Source organism: Daktulosphaira vitifoliae, unplaced genomic scaffold (genome assembly GCF_025091365.1).
Source record: "Daktulosphaira vitifoliae isolate Bord-2020 unplaced genomic scaffold, ASM2509136v1 Scaffold_4, whole genome shotgun sequence".
NCBI classification, from domain to species: domain Eukaryota; kingdom Metazoa; phylum Arthropoda; class Insecta; order Hemiptera; family Phylloxeridae; genus Daktulosphaira; species Daktulosphaira vitifoliae.
The window spans coordinates 40,016,340-40,036,043 of NW_026099575.1; the positions used below are offsets into that span (position 1 = coordinate 40,016,340).

Consider the following 19,704-nt stretch of genomic DNA (forward strand, 5'->3'; position numbering starts at 1 on the left):
GATTATTTATTTGATTCGATAAGATTTAACAATTAACTAGTATCAATGATTATGAATATTTTATATTGACAAATATAAATATACTCACTAAGAATACAACTTTCACTATACAGTCACATATCAAATATCAATATTTCGTAACTATGGCAACGAATCATTTAGATGAATGAACACGGCGGACATAAGTTTTTACATTTCATATAAACACTTGTAAATATTTGAATGTTAATCTTTAATTAAATATATTTAAAATCAACACATCAACAATTTGTGTGTTAAATAAAATGTTGGTATTAATTTAGTTAGTTTATTTAATAAATATTTAACCATTATTGACGATATTGATCTATTTAATTAAATGGTACAGTATAATATATCGATATTAAAAATTTATTCCCTTTTATAAACTTATCGGTGAAGTAAAACTCAGACTATTGCCTTGTTAGTCTCTTTCATGGTTGCGGTAATTAATAGATATTTGTTAAAATAATAAATTATTTTACATAAAATTACATTTTCTTAAATGAAATATTCATTTGTAATTACTGCAGTATTAGATTGTTAAAAAATTTAAACATATAATTTATAGGTCTTATAATAATACGTTATGCTATCGTACAACGTATTAAAACACAACTGAAAAACAATAACATCTTCATGATTCACTTATTCTTATAACATACGTTTTAATTAGCAACTAAGTTTTATAATTAATAATTGAGAAAGGTAGTTATTTCAAATACATTGCAAATGGTGGTTTAGTTTATTATATTTTGTATGTAATAATTAAATAAGGGAAACATATGTACTCATGTACTTTTAATCAATGATTCATTTCTCAAATGACTCATTATTAATTTACATTTTTTCAGGCTAAACTGACAAGGTATTGGATTTGCGATGGTGTGCGTTTTTTTTTTTTGCTTTTACATGAAAATGTTCAACTTTCGTTGGACTGAATTTAATGATCAATATGTCAAAAAAAACTGATTTTATTGTAGATGAACCTAAAAATGTGAAAACGCTCTTTTTAGTATTAAAGCCATAAATGGCGTAATTTCCGTAAAAGTTTGTCACTTTTTTCATTTTTCTATAACACTTTAAAAAATACATTGATTCTAACAAAATTGTTTATAGAACATACTAGAGATAATAAACCTTTTTTTGGTATATAATTTATATAAATCCAATGAAAAATATAGGAAGGGTTTGAAAGAAACCACTTATGCATGTATAAACATTTTTTCATCTCGATTTCTTTGACAATTTCTAACCTATGTCAAATTAAAATTTTTAAAGTGTACTACAATATTAAAAAAATAACTTTGTCCGGACAATTATTTTAATATTTAAAATCAGCCCTAAAAGAAAATAATAATGTTATTTAAATTAATTTAACAAGCATTTAATAAGTGTGTGAAATTTTAAATCGTAAAAGTTATGAAAATAACAGAGTAGCACCCAAGCGTTTTTAATGATAGTGATGTTAATCACTATCATAATTGAATTTGTTAACATAACAATGATTTTTTTAGAAATGATTTATGTAGCAACATGTTACTAAAAATTTGAAAAAATATTATTTCTCATTTATATCTTTAAAATGTTTATATTTTGGTTATGTACTAAAGAACTTAAGAATCAAATCCAACTATACCATACTATACTATTTCATTTATTCTTAAAATTAACATTAATGACAGTCTACTTAATAATTTAGCGTAAATATATAAATTGTATATGTATATAACATTCGAAAAAGGAATAGTTCATTTTGGCGAATTAATCTAAATGAATTATAAAATTTGAATCTCTCTAAGAATTCCACCCATTGCTTACATTTTCATTATAATCTTTATACGACTGTACATGTTAAATAATCTTCAATGTTCAGAATTGATATTTTTGATTGCAATAGTTAATAGATATATTTATTAACGCAAAATTATCAATTTTATAATCTACGTCTGTATAAATTTTATTGATTTTAGCTTAATAAATATTGCTTAGTAATAATAATTCTTTATGGAAATTGAAACTAAATATAATATTTTTATAATTGAAGGTTTTTTTTTAAATTGTATTAAATAGTTTGTCAGAAAATTTTCATTTATCTATTACTTTTTAAAACATATGAATTGACTAATTATTATTTTCTGATTATTGATTCAATATATTTGAAAGACACAATAAACTTGCTAAATTACTGTACTATACAAAGGTGTTGAAACAATGTATGTATTATTATTAAAAAATCTGAAATCGATAAATAGATTATAATCTATTTATTAATAAGTATTAAATGAACGAATCCGAATAAACAGACCAAATCTAATTGTTTAACAATTTCAGTTAATAATTATAAATAAACCAAAATTTTAATATTAATTTTTTTTTTTATTAGTGTGCATAAAATTATAGCAAAATTTTTACAACCAAAATAAAAATAATTTATTAAAATATTATTTGAAAATACATTAAATCTTGCTACACGTCTTATGTTTAAATATACGAAGCTGCAATAGTATTTAAGGAAAAAACTAAAAATAAAATACCCCATAATATAGAATGTTCAACAAAATTAACAATTTTAAGAATAATTCTAAGAATTATTTAACAATATCATAGCATAGCAAGAGGGGCTTAATGTTTTAAAATAAAAAGTACATTTTAGGTATCAAGCCAGAACTTTTTAATATATAACTGAGTAAATTACGCCATATTTTAATAATATATAACATATAAATTTCCAAAAACATACAATCTTATAAAATATTGACATCGATTAAAATAAAATCTTATAGCTGAGATTTGTACTTTATGGCAAAAGTTGTTCATGAACACGTTCGTATGAAAAATCAAACAAACAACCGTTTAAAACAATAGAAAACGTTCGTTCACAACGGATGTTAGGAACCATCCGATAGCGAACGAAGGGTCAAACGGACGGTCATTTAAAACAGTAGAAAGGTTGGGTTATATTTACCTTTTAGGTAAACATATTTACCTAAAATATTATTTTAAATTAACATGGAATTTAATTAATTATTATATTAATTAATAATATAAAAATAAATAAATAAAATAAAATTATAATATAATATATACGTAGCACCTAATTTTCGAAAATTTAAGTATTGTTAGTTAATGTGCTTTAATAATTTTTAATTTAACATGTATGCAAATGTGCATACATTTTTTTTTAGAATTTGTTTAATTAAATTATTTATATGATTTTGGCGAATTACTAAAATTTACATCAAGTGAATTAAATTAACAAATTATAAATGTATGTGTTAGTAATAAATTATTGTTATTAAAAAATAATATATTAATTATAAATAAATATTTTAATATTAAGAATCAAGTTGTATAAATTTAAAATTCAAAATATTTATTTATATTATTCCAATAAATTGCAATCAATCGTGCAACATAAACGTTCATCGAATAATACCTAGAAGACCGTATACCTAATAGAACAATAGAATCCGAATGCATTTGACAAATGCATACGTTCGACGAACAAACGATTCAAAAATAGGTCCCAGAGTACCGTTGGTCAAGTGGACAGGGGGTGGGTGGTAATAAGTAACGTGGAGCAATGAGCGGTCTATACACGTAACTTTTGAACATCCTCTTCCTCGGAAGATGATCCGTCTTGCATCGACTTCTAAAGGTTTGGGTACGACGTGATGAGAAATAAAATGTGATCCTTCTGATGTAGCTGAAGACATGTAGCCCAACGCCAATTATTTCATCATAAATGCACAATAAGACTCACGTAAACGACTATCCGCCTTTAATTTCTTTCCAAAGACGTGAAACGTCGCACAGCGCAGAATTTGAGCCGTAAAAAGTTGTTTTCGTAACTCGCTGACAAAAAAATAATGGTTCCACAAAACGACCGTCTTCACTAAAATCCATTAAAAATTTATTTAAGTCAGTTAAAGACTTGCTAGACGATTCGACGCTGTTAATAATATTTCAATTAATGACGCGTTGACAAGACGCGCCTTCAACGTCGCCCACGCAAAGTTCATAATTGTCACCTGAAACTGATATTCTACTTATTGACTTTGATGATCAGCCTTTTAAACACCCGGCTGAATAATAAAACTTAATTATGTCCGTAATATTAGGGTGCTGGTCGACAGTGGTGATAATACATTTATAGAATAACAGCCATTTAGAAATATCTCCAGTAATAGTAGCCATTTCAAAATGACCATCTTGAAATTTTAGATAGCATATATAATAAAAAGTTAATTTTTTTAATAAAAATAACTTTATATAAAAAAAGAAATATAGTCTATCAGTTCAGAAGTGTAGAGAAAAAAACTACATCTGAGTATCTAAATTATTTTAGGAGATATTTAAAATAGTAAATTACGGTTGCACCCTCTGTAAACCTATAAAAAAATTTTCATTTTTTAAAATATTTGTTGTTTTTAGACATTTTTATAGAAAACATATTGATATTTATTTAAATTTTTTTAAGGGGCATTTTTATAGGTTAACTTTAAATGTTTTTGAGGATATTTTTCAAGTTTTTTAAGGCATTTCATTCCGGGTTTTAATGATGATGAATAACCCTTAATTACAACATTAATTTTTTATTTTATACTTCAGAATTATGTATACACATTTATTTTTATACTTAATTTGTTTTAAGACACTCGATTTTTGGAAATAATACTTTATTAAACTAAGTTATAACAATTGTGAGTATAGTTTTGTTGACGGCTGTATTTTAATAACCAACAAAAATTAGATATCATTACCATAAGTTAAAGATATTTCCATTTAATAATAATTAAATATTTGACTATGTATATAATGTTATACATTTTTCTGGATCGTATTAATTTATTTTTTAATTTTTTTCAATGTTTGTAAGTAGTTGTGTTTTAACTAAAAGTTCCAAGAAACAAATACTTTTAATTCTATTGGTACGATAGTTTCATAAACGACAGTTAATAGAAAGAGGGATAAATCGATAGACTACTAGCTATAAAAAGGACGCTTTAAATCTTTATTTAGATAAGCTTTTGACTATCTCCCTATGTACCACTACCATGCCGCCTTTTTGGAGCCATTTTTGTTCCAGTTTTTATACATCCAACTTCATAGTATGATCAATTTTCATTGCAAAAAATAAAGTATTTTAAGAATTTAAACCCTTTTATTACTTGTATTTTAATCCAAAGAACAATTTAAGTATTAGACCCGAATATTAATACTATTTGATCTTAATTTCTTAGTTATTAATTACTTTTTCGTTTTACCCCTTATAAAAGTATCAATTTAATTTTTTTAATTAACAGCATACATATTTAACTATCTTATAAAATAGAAAATAATCTAATGAGGGAAGTCACCGGTCGAAACAAGTTTTACACCAACTATTTACATCCTTAAATATTACTCCTTCTCCCGTATAGGTATAAAATATAATAATTTAATTTTAAGTCCAGAACTTAGACTGGTAGATAACAACTTTTAGACTCGTAATTTAAATTGATTAACATTTTACCAAGGTGGTAGGAGAAAGGCGACCGAAAAAATGTCTAATGATCAAAAAATGTCATACCCGGCCTAACTCTAAGTTAATATTTTAAAATGGTAATAACATTCGAAATAATAAGTCAAAATTTGTTATCAGCCAGTTAATTCTTAATTAAATCGTATTATATTTTTTAAGTTAGTATATTGTATGTGGCGTTTAATCTTAAATATTAAACAAAATAAATTTTATTAATAGAAACATTTTTCCAATGACCATTTTTGAAGATTAATGTAATATATACTTTTTTCTCTAATTATTAATATTACTACTATTAATTAAATAATTTATTTAACATATGCATTACATAAATAATTGTGATATAATTAAAAGAGTCACAACTTTAGTATGCTAAGTACAGTGTTGTAAATGTACTTATAAAATGTATTAAAAAATACGTATCCGTCATTTTTTAGTAATTCTCGTGATTTTTTAGTTTAAAATAGTGCTTTATAAAAGTATTTTATATTGTCTCCAGATACAAAAAGGACATTATTGAACTTTGAAATAGTTTATTTTTTTCGTTTACATAAACCTAATTTGTTTTCAATATTAAAGGTAATGTATTCAACTAGATTCGATTTGTGATAATTTAACATATCGTTGAAAAATAACGGTTCCATTAGAGCTGAGGAAAAGTAGTGACAAACATCGCATAAAAAAAATTCACGTACCATGGTAAAATTAATATCACCTCGACATCGTATCGAAACTAAAATTATTTCAACAATTTGTATTCCTAAGCCGACTCTGAATTTAAAGAAAAAACGCTATTTTCTTCTAAAAAATCGTTGCATTTTGAATTTTTATTGCTTTTTAATTCAATTATTAGTAACTATACATGAGCTGAAACAGTTAAACCGTTTAGTGGATGGTGATTTTTGAACCTTAAGTAGCCATTTTCAAAAATAGTTAAAATGTTATACTAATATAAATCTTTAACCCAATTTTGCATTGAATTCCTACTCTCATGTAATTCATTTTTTTTTTAAATTTAATTATATGACAATGTACTGTATATTAAATAATAGTGGAATATAGGGTTCTCAATAAGTTAGGGAACGGGGTTCTATTGTTTGTAACATTTTACCTGTTTTCTATCTTTTTAAATACTCAGTATAAGTGACTGTAGGGACCACTAGTTGATAACAATTTGTTTATGAAGTTTTATGAGCAGTTTAAACACGTGATTAGCTTGATCCGTATCCGTGATTCCTATACAGGGTGTTCAGTAAGTCAGGAAACGGGTTTCTATTGTTCTCATTGTTACAAACAATGAGAACAATAGAAACCCGTTTCCTGACTTACTGAACACCCTGTATGTTAGGGCTTTTTAAGTACATAAATGCTTGCATACTTAGATTTTTTTTAGAGCTTAATGTTCTCTGCTCTATTCATGATCTATTTTATAATAGATTATGATATATTATGAACGTTCTGTACATAAATTATATTTATTGATTAATATTTACCATTTCCTATGAAATATTATTTGTTTTTAACAGTGTTTTAAAGATTATTGAAAAACTATAATAATAGATACCTGCCTTAAATTTTATTAATTATATTTATGTATTGTCTTAAAGTTAACATCAACAAGAATTGTTTTTTGGGTAATATCATAAAATTCAGAATTTAGAATCTGTTTCCAAAGTTATCAAAAAACTTATTATTGGCCCCCTATGAAGTATGATTATTTACTGAATATTCTAAAACTTTTGATATAAAAAAACTTTAGTAGTATTATAGTTTAGATGGCATTTACTTACAGTGTACAAACGATATGAAAAATAAACATAAATTTTATATTATTTAGGTAAACTTTAAAAGACGCTACCACATATTTTTACTTTTTGTTGAGCCTTATAGCGCATAAGGTGCCAAAAAAGAAAAGGTTTTATTATAAAATCGGTTATGTGTGCCTTTCATATGCAATTTTATTAGGCATAATCATAAAGGCTACACAGGTCAAAGAAAACACGTTTACAATTACTATACTCCAAGTTATCCTAACCTCTACTTACATTCGTGAATTTTTACTACACCCTTCTTTTTATTTTCACCACTTTAACATTTTCACCAAATAAAAGGTGACGTTTAAAGTTTAATATAAAATTCCTGTGCGTATACTTACCTCCCACCAAGTTGACTGTAATCCAAAAATTTCATATTATATTACAAATAAAACAAATATTTGATTTAAACTAAATATACACGGAAATAATTTATTGTTGTCCACTAAATTTCTCCAAAAACAATCATTTTAAGATTTTTTTTCTTGGTGTTAGTGATTTGAGTTACTACTTTGAGTAGTATTTACTTCTTGATTTATATGTAATAAATATTTTTTAGGATCTATTCTTATCCTTATAAGGGTATAAATTTAATTTTAGCTTCAATGCGAAGCTAAAAAGGTATTAATTTTATCATGTGTTTATTTTTTGTGAAAAATTTTTTGATTTTTTTAAAATTTGACCCTTTACCTGCTCACAGGTGGATTTAAAATAGCAACTTCTGCACAAAAATTTAACTTTTTCAACATAAGTTTTGAAAATGTTCCGGAAATACTTCGAGCTTCAAATATATGTTAAGATAAAGCTAATTTTATGTACTATAAGTTCAAAAAAAAAAAAAAAATTGTCCTGGCGACTTATCTCCTTTTTGCAAATAGTTGCTGTAGTTAAAAAACATGCTATTTTGTGTTAAAATTCTTGATATTGTATTTTAATTTATTTTAAAATACCTTATAAGGAGGTACACTGATTTTCTTTAATGTTATATAAAACTAATTGACATAGAATATAATGTTAAACTTATTTCAACTTTTTTTCTTTAATGTCGAAAAAATTAATTTTAATATTTGAATCAGCTTAAATTGCCAATTTTATCAAAAAACGAATGCGATAAACGTTTGCCGATACAGTAAAATTCATTACTCGTAGCAATGATATTTTTGCAATTTTTCCGTAATTTTTTTTGAGATAAAATTTTGCTTTTCAATAGTCCACCAATTTCTTAAAATTAAACACTATTTACAGATTTGCATTGAAGCATTTCTTATGATAGCGATTTTAATCACTGTCAGACATATCTATACCACTCCCAACTATGCCACGCTGACACTGTGCCGCGATCCCTCTGTGCTACCGTTTTTTTAAATGACAACAAAGAGAAAGTGAGGTTTTCTTATCCCTAAAAGGATGATAAAAGAAAAAATACATATTATAGTATAATTTTTGAATATAATGTGTATTCTGTTATATGTTTACTGATACATCAAAAAGTAATAATACTAATCAAATTAAATAGTTAAAATTCTCAAAATTATTATTATTTTAGAAGAAATTTAGTTGGACATGGTAAATCAATTACCCTATATACAGGGTGATTCATTAAATAAATGATACATCAAATATAAATTGTCAAGAATACGGTCATTCAAAAGGATATTGTGCTCATCCTCCTAGATGTGTTCGTTGCGCAGACTTCCATCCCACTTCACAGTGTACTAAATCAAAAGATATCCCTCCTACTTGTGCTCTTTGTAAAGATAACCACACAGCAAACTACCGTGGTTGCTCAGTACACAAAAACTTACAACGGTCAAATCTCAAATCTAACAAACCCCTTAAAAATATTAACACTATTGTAAAAAATCAGGAGTTGCGATCCAATGATGGGACTCACTTTACCCCTCCTAACATCTCAGACAATAAAATCTTTCCTAATCTTACTCAAAATACCCAAATCCATAGTTTTTCAAGTAAAGACGATTCTCAAATAAACTCACCAGAAAATTCATCTAACAACCAATTATCCTCTTTTTTAATAGAGTTCAAGCAACCCATTTACCCCTTAATTCAATTACTTACTACCGTAATTAACAAATTAATTCCAAATTATGACAAATAATCAAACTAATAATAAGTCTCTTAATATCATTCTTTAGAATGCTAATGGTCTTAAACAAAAAGAATCTGAATTTTTAAACTTTCTTATAGATAATAAAATTGATATAGCTCTAGTCACTGAAACACACTACACAGATAACTCCAAACATTTTTTTTCCTGGTTACAATATTTACAAAACAAACCACCCAGATGTTACGGCACATGCGGGTTCTGCAATTCTCATCTCATCCTTAATACAACACCACCTTATACCAAGTGTACTATTACAGACTGTCCAAGTAACAAATATCTCAATTTCAATAAATCATAATCCTATAATTATTTCAGCAATATACTGTCCTCCTCGACCAATCATATCTCAGCCCCACTTAGAGCAGCTTATTTCCTCATTAGGACGCAAGTTCATCGCTGGGGGAGACTTTAATGCCAAGCATCCATTATGGGGTAGTCGCGTTAAAAACCCTAGAGGGAGGCTATTTTACAATTCTATTCTATCTTACGGTTTTTCAACTATTTCACCTCCTTACTGACCAACTCATAAGAATAGACTACCTGACTTACTTGATTTTTTTATATCATCAATCCCGGGTCATATAAATTATTCTATTTATAATATATGTGACCTATCATCTGATCATTCACCCGTTTTGTTAAAGATTGAAGAATTTCCAACACAATATCCTCCTCGCCCCTCCCTTTCCAAAGGACCTGTAAATTGGAATAAATTTTCCTCAACCTTAGAAAATAGTACAAACTTAAAAATCCCTCTAAAGTCTTGCAACGAAATTGACTCCGCAGCCCAACAATTAGTCAGCTCAATTCAATCAGCTGTACATGAATGTTCTTATGATTCCGCTCAAAATTCCAATTCAAAATTAAAATCTTTTCTTTTACCTTCCAATATAAAAATACTAATTGCTGAAAAACGTAGGGCCCGCGCCCGTTGGCAAAGAACTAGACTTCCCTCAGACAAGTCTACTTTCAATAATCTATCTAACTCCTTAAAAAAAATAATTCAAAAATATAAAAACAACCTCTTTGACACGAAATTCAAATCCTTCAACTTTCAGGACGGTTCATTATGGAAAACCACTAAAAATATGCTTAAACTGAAAGATTTTTCCTGTCCTATTAAAAAAATAGATGGTTCGCTTGCTTTATCTGATCTTGACAAATCTAATCTTTTTGGAGAACACCTTTCGAATATTTTCACACCTCACCTTGATATTATTCCTAGCAATTTTCAATTAATCAAAATAAATAATTTTTTTGATTCTCCACTACCTATGTCTCTCCAAATTAAATTGTAAATGTGATTCAAAAATTAAAGTCCAATAAATCACCTGGGCATGACTTGATAACAAATAAGATTTTAAAACATCTCCCTAAAAAAACAATTATTTTAATAACTTTCATATTTAACTCCATGTTAAGACTCTCGTATTTCCCTACCATTTTAAAACAGTCCATTATTATTCTTATTCTCAAACCGGGCAAATCCCCCAATATAGCAACCTCATATAGACCAATTAGTCTGCTTCCAGTGCTTGGTAAGCTATTTGAGATAATCATTTTGAAAAGATTAAGACAAATCTTAGAATTTCATAAAGTAATACCCAACGCTCAATTCGGGTTCCGTTCAAATCATTCCACTATACAACAAATACACAGGCTAGTCGATATAATAGCATCATCCTTTGAAAATAAAGAATATTGTCCGGGAGTCTTTCTCGATGTGGCTCAGGCCTTTGATAGGGTTTGGCATCCTGGCCTACTCTATAAAATTAAATCATTCCTCCCTGCTCCCCTATACCTTCTTATTCGCTCGTACCTAGAAAACAGAACCTTTAAAGTTCGTTATGGTAATTCTTATTCCTCTCTTTTTCCCATCCTAGCAGGAGTTTCACAAGGTTTTATTATATTATACAATATTTTCACTTCAGACATCCTCCAAACTCAAAACACCTCTTTGGCTACCTACGCTGATGGTACAGCCATTTTATCTTCCAATAAAGACCCAATCGCAGCTTATAATGCTCTTCAACTCCACCTCGACTTTATAGATAAATGGTCCACAAATTGGAAAATTAAAATCAATGCAGACAAATCAGTAAATGTTCCTTTCACTCTCAATAAAAAAAATATGCCTGTTCTCTTCTTCCAAGGAGTTCCTATCCCTTCTTCAACTCAAGTCAAATATCTTGGTATTACACTTGATAAAAGATTATCCTGGGGTCCTCATCTCAAATCCAAAAGAAATCTATTAAACATTAGATTCAGCTTATTACGTCCTGTATTAAAATCAAAACTTCCTGTACATAACAAAATAATCATTTATAAGTCAATGCTAAGACCAATTTGGTCTTACGGAGCCCAAATATGAGGTTGTGCCAAAACATCGCAGTTTAAAACAATTAAAGCCTTCCAAGCAATTTCCCTTTGTACAATCACGTCCACTCCTTGGTATGTCTCCAATCTTACCCTACATAAAGATTTAAACATTGAACCAGTCGATATTTTAGTTAAATTATACTACAAAAAGTTTCATTCCAAATTACTTCTACATCCAAATCCATTAATGGCTAACCAACATACAGTTACAATTCCGGACAACCCTCCTCGCCGTCTAAAAAGACGCTGGTGCCGTGACCTTTTAAATTAATATTGAGATGGCTAAATAACCAATTCAAGTCAAAAGGGTCCCATCACTGGATAGCTTCCCTTCTTCCCGTTTTTAAGTCAAATGTGTTATATTCTATTATATCTTTGCTTATTGTATCTTTCTTATGTACAGATTGTAAATTTTATTATTTTATAAATAAATAAAAAAAAAATCTTTAGAAATTGCCTTATAGGTAAAAATGATAGTCATAGTAATTATTACATTTTAAAATACATAATTTTTTTAATTAAAAATTTTAATAAGCCATTGTTTGATACTTATATATATTTAAATTCAATCATTAGCCTAATTACAGGGAGGTTAGGATGGATTTAAACATTGAAATATATTGCATATCCAATTAGTTGGCCACACGGGTAAATTATAAAACAAACAAATGCAAAAGAAACACTAATCTAAGGCCGCACAGATAATTTACAAGAACGTACTAATGGCATAAACGATAAAATAAAGGTAGAATATATATACATGTATATATACGTATACAGACAACAAATATATCGGTAGTCTTTTACATAAATGTGAATCGGACTATCGTATAAGTTGTACGCGAAATATACAATTCGTAAAGGTAATGAGCAGAACCAACAAACGAAACCAAAAAAGAAGAAAACTGATAGAACGACCAATTAAGAAGATGTACGTTGAAAATGGAACAGAACGCAATATCCGTAATCCTTACTCGGCGGCGGCCTTATTTCGGTGTCAAGGGCGGTAAGACAACCGATGACAACAGATTGTCATATTAATAGCTGGACGGCTGATCTCGAGAGAGACACGAGTGAGCGCCAGGCTAGAGCAAAAGGCTTTTATAAAAAACAATTTTTTTCAATTTTAAATAATAATTTAGAATGTCTGCTTTCTTTGAAAATTTGTTGAATTGATGGTTATTTACTATCCTAATTTGTTTTTATATAAAAACTGACTAAAATGGTCAAGGGTGGTTAAAAATTTGACTATTTTTAAAAATGGTCACTTTTTGTATAATTTTTTTTTCCATTATCTATTTTAAGGATACCTGCAGAAATAATTTCAATGGGTACAAAATTACTGGTGGTAATTTAAACAACTCCCTGCACTCCAGGAGTGTATTTATGGGAAATGCGCAATTCATTCGGCAGTCTAATTTTTTTATTGAAAATGGTACTTTTAGGATGATGAGCAAAAAATACAGGGTCATAAAAATAAATGTATTGTAAAATTCTATTTGTATTAAAAAAAATTGTTCAGCTCACCTAACGAAATAAGTTTCTAATAATCTGCCATGGACTTCCTTAACTCCCCTTATTACGGCTTATTATCAATTAATATACCAATTACAAAAGACCTCTCTTATTAGAATTACAATAACTTTATTACTTAAATTATTATCATTACATTTTGAATGATTCATAAATATACAAAATATACATTTTATTTTTCTCATTTCCATGAACTGTTCAAAGCCGATTTGCTTCCAAATAATTTACACTTCATAAATATCTTCTCATTTAAAATTCTATTTTATAGTCATATAACAGGGTAATAATTGGAAGGCCCCATCTTACCTCCCTATTACTGCCAATATGTCTTCCCAATATATTTTTAATTTCTTCAATTTGATGGTGTCAACAAATTATGTGTTAATGATTATTTATACACTTGTTTTTAGTTCAAAAAATCCTAGAATTAAAATTTATTTCCTAAATTTAATATTCTTATTTAATTAAAGACGATTAATTGTTACTAATTACTTTAGGTCAAGTGGATTTATGGACACAAAATGCACAGGGTTGTCGATGTAATCATGATTTGACTAGAGAAGATTGTGCTTGTTGTGTACCACGGGGTGGATGTCAATGCGGAATTGTAGCACCTAACAGATGTGCGCAATGCGGTTTAGAACAATACTGCTCAAGTAGTATGTACATATATATATATATTATATCTCTATTGTTGTAAGTTATGTTATAAGAATAATGTTATTAAATAGAAAAATTAACTATTTTGTGCTAAAAATGATTATACATTATGAATAATAGCATATACCTCAAATGTCATGAACAAAAATATGTTTGTAATGTAAATATGACTGTAAATAAATAGGGTTACTAACATCATCTTTATAAATGGAGTATCAAATATTTGAAAATAATTGCTGATTAGATGATACGTATAAATACAATATGACCTATTAAGATAATTGTACGATAAATTCAATAAAACATAGTAATGTTTCAAAACATGTTATTATTAAATACATTAAATATAATATCTTCTATAAGAAATCTCAACAAATTTATAGATTTTCGTATTTTCAAATGTAGCATGTCTATAAATTGTAATATTCAATAATATTAACCAAAATATGCTTGTAAAAAACAAATAGGTTAATTACATAACTAGACAAAATTGTGTTTGTGGAATGTTTATGATGTCGATTCCGAATATACTTTTAATTTTTCTGTACCATTAAAATTTAGCAATAATTTGAAAATTAATAAAATTATAAGTTTTCGCATATAATTTTGATTTATATCGTTAGAAAATGTTATGATAATTAAAAAAAATCTAAAATATTATTTATTGCGGTACTTTAGTTGAGATAATCGCTATAAATGTCAAAAAAAATGAATAAGTCAGAAAAATCATAACTATTTTTGAGTCAAATTTTCTAAATATATTCAATTATGATGAAATCAAAATTACAGACTTTTCTTTTACAAAAATATTTTTTAAGGTAATTAAACAGTATCAATAATTGGTACTTTAGAAATATTTTTACTAAAATTTGCTTCCTATTGACCATTTTAAGTCTATAATTTACATCAATAACTATAAAAATATCTTTATTTTGAGCTTATGATAAAACAGAATTTTAAAATAATGTGTTTGAAAGCAACAGTAATACAATTTTTTATGCATTCTTTCATTATTTTAGAAACAACATGTAAAAAGTGTTGTGTATCTACACTTCAACGATTTATAAGTTGCAATTAACTTATTGCTTGCATAAAAATGAAACCCGCATTCTTTCTGTATACTTTTTAATTGACCATTATGAAAATTGTTGGTAGCTCTTCGATGTATTTGTTTCATAATATACTTATTGGAATACTATTATCACCAGGTGTCAACATCAAAAATTTATCTTCATTCCATACGAGAGTTTGTTGTGTTGTGAGGTTTTCCTTTATAAGAACGTGTTTACTTGCGTCATCAATTTGAATATCTGTATCAAAGTTCTCAATATTATGTAATTGATATTGTAATAAGCTTAAAATGTTGTATTTATCAAAAATTGTTAACGATTATTTTATATTTATTTTATTTATAAGACCATGTAAGGTTTCAGTCAAACCAGAGGGCCTACTATTTACCCACTACCCAGTGTCCCCACTGGACAGTGACCTAGTAGCCGAGCCAAATAAGAATAGTTCTCCTTGACGGAGCTACTAGATTTGATTTAAAAAAAAACACAAATGTTAATAAAAACGAGAAAAAGTACGAAGAGAAAAAAAAACACAGGCCACATATAATATAATAATATTATTTTTCTTCTTCTTCCTCGCCTTAATCCCAACTACTTGGGATTGGTCATCTTTATCCCAAATTTCCACTTGACACATACAGTGTTTAAAACAAAAAAATAAAAACTTTACATTGATCTTATGGGGTTTTTTAATTGTTTCAAACTGTTTAATTATGTTTTTAACAGATCTTTAAAACATTTTTTATAGCAACCATAACTTATAAAAGAAATCTTCTTTCTGCTCTTCTTCTTTTTCCTCGACTTAATTCTAACTACTTGGGGCAGGCCACCCTTATACTAAACTTCTACTTGACACGATCTCCCACATCATCTACGCTCATATCAGCTGTCCTCATATCGCATTCAATAGCATCCCTCCATCTCATCATTATTTCAGCATCATCTATTTTTTAATCTTCCTCTACCTATTCTTCCTTCAACATTCATTTCTATAATTGTTCTTACCGCTTCCGTTTCCTCACTCTTCATAACATTACCAAACCATCTAAGTCTATTTTCTCTCATCTTATCTACGATTGATGTTACACCTATAATCCCTCTTATAAGTTCATTTCTTATCTTATCTTCTATAGTCATTCCACTCATCCATCTAAGCATTCTCACCTCTGCTACACTTATTCTCTTTTCTACTTTTTTATCAACCGCCCAACACTCTGAACCATACATAATAGCTGGCCTCACTACAGTCTTGTAGTATTTACCTTTCAGCCTTATTGGAATTCATCTATCGCATAAGACGCCAGACGCTTCTCTCCACTTTAACCACTCGCACTTAATCCTGTGTCTTACATTCTCGTCAATACCACCGCTCCTTTGCACAACTGACCCTAAATACTTAAAAATTTCCACCTCTCCAATCACGTTATCGCCAATTGTCATTGAACTCCTCATTTCACCTACCTCGTGTTCTCGTGTTTGTCAAACTCGTACTCTATATACTCTGTCTTACTTCTACTTATTCTTAAACCCTTTTCTTTAAGAGCTGATCTCACACCTCTAGTCTTTGATTAATTTCCTCCTATTAACACTATATCGTCAGCAAAAGCAACATGCACCACGGCACTTCTCCTAGTATTTCTCAAGTAATTTCATCCATCACTACAGAGAATAAGTAAGGCCTTAAAGCTAAACTTTGGTGCACTCCTACTTTTACCCTAAAATCTTCTGTTACTTCTACGCTTTTTGCCCTGGTACAAGTGCCAACATACATATCTTTTATTATGTTAATAATACCTTTTCTCATTAATGCCCACTTTAGAACCTCGCTAGATAGTCTATCATATGCTTTCTCCAAATCTATAAATACCATACAAAGCTTTTTCTTTTTTTCACTAAACTTTTCTATTAGTTGTCTCACACAAAATAATGGCTCCATTGTTGACTTACCAATCATAAATCATCAGGTTCCCTTGTTTCCTGGCATTCTACTCCTACTCTCACCAACAATATCCTCCGCAGTATTCTTTACACAACTAGCAAATCTATTCCACACATCATATATGTCTCCCTCCACATTCCACACCGTCATCTCTTTTACTCTTTCATAGCCTCTCCTCTTATTACCTACATGTCCATTCATATCTCCACCTATCACCATATCCTTATTGCCAAGTACCCCTTGCATCACCTCATATATCTCTCTCCAAAACACTTCCTTGTCTATTTTATCACATCCCACTTGTGGTGCATAGACACTTATTACATTCAGCACTTTATCTTCAAATACCAGTTTTACGGTAATATTTCTGTCACTTTTCCTAGCTACTTCCACTACTTTATTTTTCATCTCCTCATCCATTATTATCCCTACACCATTTTTTGTACTAGACTTACCTGAGTATATTATTTTATAATCCTCACCTATTTCCCTCGATTTCTCACCTTTCCGCTTAGTTTCCTGCACACAACAAATGTTAACTTTTCTCCTCTTTAATACTTCTACTAATTCTCTATTTCTACCAATTAATATCCAAACATTCCAAGTACCTATTCTTACTTTGTATCTATTTTTCTCCCTTATACACGAGTTCAGTCTAGAGTTAAGTGTTGATGTCCCTATACCGTTGACACTACAAGTGTTAAGTAGACCTGTACACATGATTGGTGAAACAGCTACCGCACAAGTTGTCCGGCTGGTATCAAACACTTTATTCCTTAGGCCTTCTCCATTTTTAACTACTTTATTCCCTCTCACCTGATATCCCCGCACACATACGATATGGGATAATTCGCCTAAGTATTGTTCAAGACACCTCATACTATTTAACAAACATTTTACGCCGGCTGTCAACCTGACGCAACTTCATTAGTCACCTCTTACGACTGGAAGTATACTTATCCCCTATCCACAGGGAAATATAATATAATAATATTATTTTTTTAATTATTTAAAATTTATAAAAATTTTCATAAAAGAAAACAGAGAAAGGAGAAGAGATATAATAAATACGATATTGTTTATGAATAAAAGGTAGTCTTTTAATTATGCTTAAATGGTATTTAATATTATATAGAGATAATAGCCGCTGGGAAATTAAATCCAATTGTGGAAATTTAGCTGTATTAAAGGTATTCATTATATACTGATAAAATAGGAATTTTTTGTTTCGAAATTCGACCTAACAAGTAAAACAAACTTAAACAGCCAGCTTCTATGTTATAACCCGGTAATATATATTGGAAAATGTGATGACGATCTGTTTTCCATCACAGATGATTACAAAAACCACAAGAATGTCAAAAAATTTTTCTTTAAAAATTAAATATAATTATATATGAGTTTTCCAATGGCTGGTGATACATTGAATATTGTGTTGTTGGAGATTCATTATGATTAATATCTTTTGAGTTGTTTGATTGCTTATATAGCAATTCATAACTTCCCTATATTATTTTGTGCTCTAACGATCTGTTTTTATTGCTTTAACGGTGTTCAAACATGGCGTTTTAATAAAAATGTCATTAACATCATGGAAAAAGGTGAATTATTAACCTTATTGTTATGAGAATACATTTTAAATTTTTTTAACATACCGTTTTTCTGTAAAATATTTCCAATTTTTAAGTTCTCTTTATTCTTTGTTTACGTTTTTATTGTTTTTATTTAGCTTCATCTGCATTCTGCTTATTTTCAATATTTGAAATTAAAATTTTCTGTTTTTCTACTTGCAAAATCAATTGATGAATCACTGTTGTTTGAGAGACATAATTTATTTGAAGGTTAAATGTAAATTTATTAATTTTTTTATTAAGATGTAACTCAATAAATTTTATTTATTCTGCAGTTTTATTCTAATATATGAATTATGTTTATACGCGTTACATAAGCGCGAGGTAATACGCATCCCTATTTTTTTACACCCATTTAAACCTCCGTAAAGAAACTTTGATTTAAAACAAAAATTACATATGTCTACAAAAGTTGATTATAATGAAGAATTTTTTCATAGAAGTATAATTATTTGGACTAATTAATCAAAAATAAATATAACTAATAAAACCCCTAGAAAATTATTCCGGTGTAAATTTTTTTGAATGCAAATGTTGGTTAAATGAGTAAAAAAATACATCAAATTTGATATTAAAGAGAGAAATTGTGTAAGTTGATATAAGATATGTCAATAAAACGAACTTTTTTAGTTATTAATTGTAAAAACAAAATTATTTATAAAAGTTCTCATTGTCTCTCATTGAAAATTAGCGTTATCCAAAATTAACCACCCTACATATTAACTCATCGCAGTAAAATGATTAACTCTTTAATTTTATAAGTAAGACATATGAATTAAAAAAACTTTTAGCTGTTTAAAATGTCATAAAAACTGAACACATTGAATACTAACTTATTGTTTTCAGTATATTGTCAACCAATAATGCTATTTAAATGTTAATTAATTTGATTTCGTGTATTATTCTTGTGTTTTTTGTTTTGTACACTATAAACTTGATTACTTATGAGATTAAACGGATTTATGCCGATTGTCATTCTTGAAATATTGTGTGACCTACATT

The 19,704-nt window shown here is 28.1% G+C and overlaps 1 protein-coding gene across 2 annotated transcripts in view; it reads left to right on the forward strand.

The window, feature by feature from the left end:
* Positions 1-19,704, forward strand: part of LOC126904792 (uncharacterized) — a 72,373-nt gene that overhangs the window by 29,344 nt on the left and 23,325 nt on the right. For both annotated transcript variants that reach the window (XM_050684037.1, XM_050684038.1), the window contains exon 3: positions 13,900-14,061. In XM_050684037.1, coding sequence (XP_050539994.1) covers positions 13,900-14,061 — 162 coding nt within the window. The remainder of the gene's footprint in view (positions 1-13,899; positions 14,062-19,704) is intronic.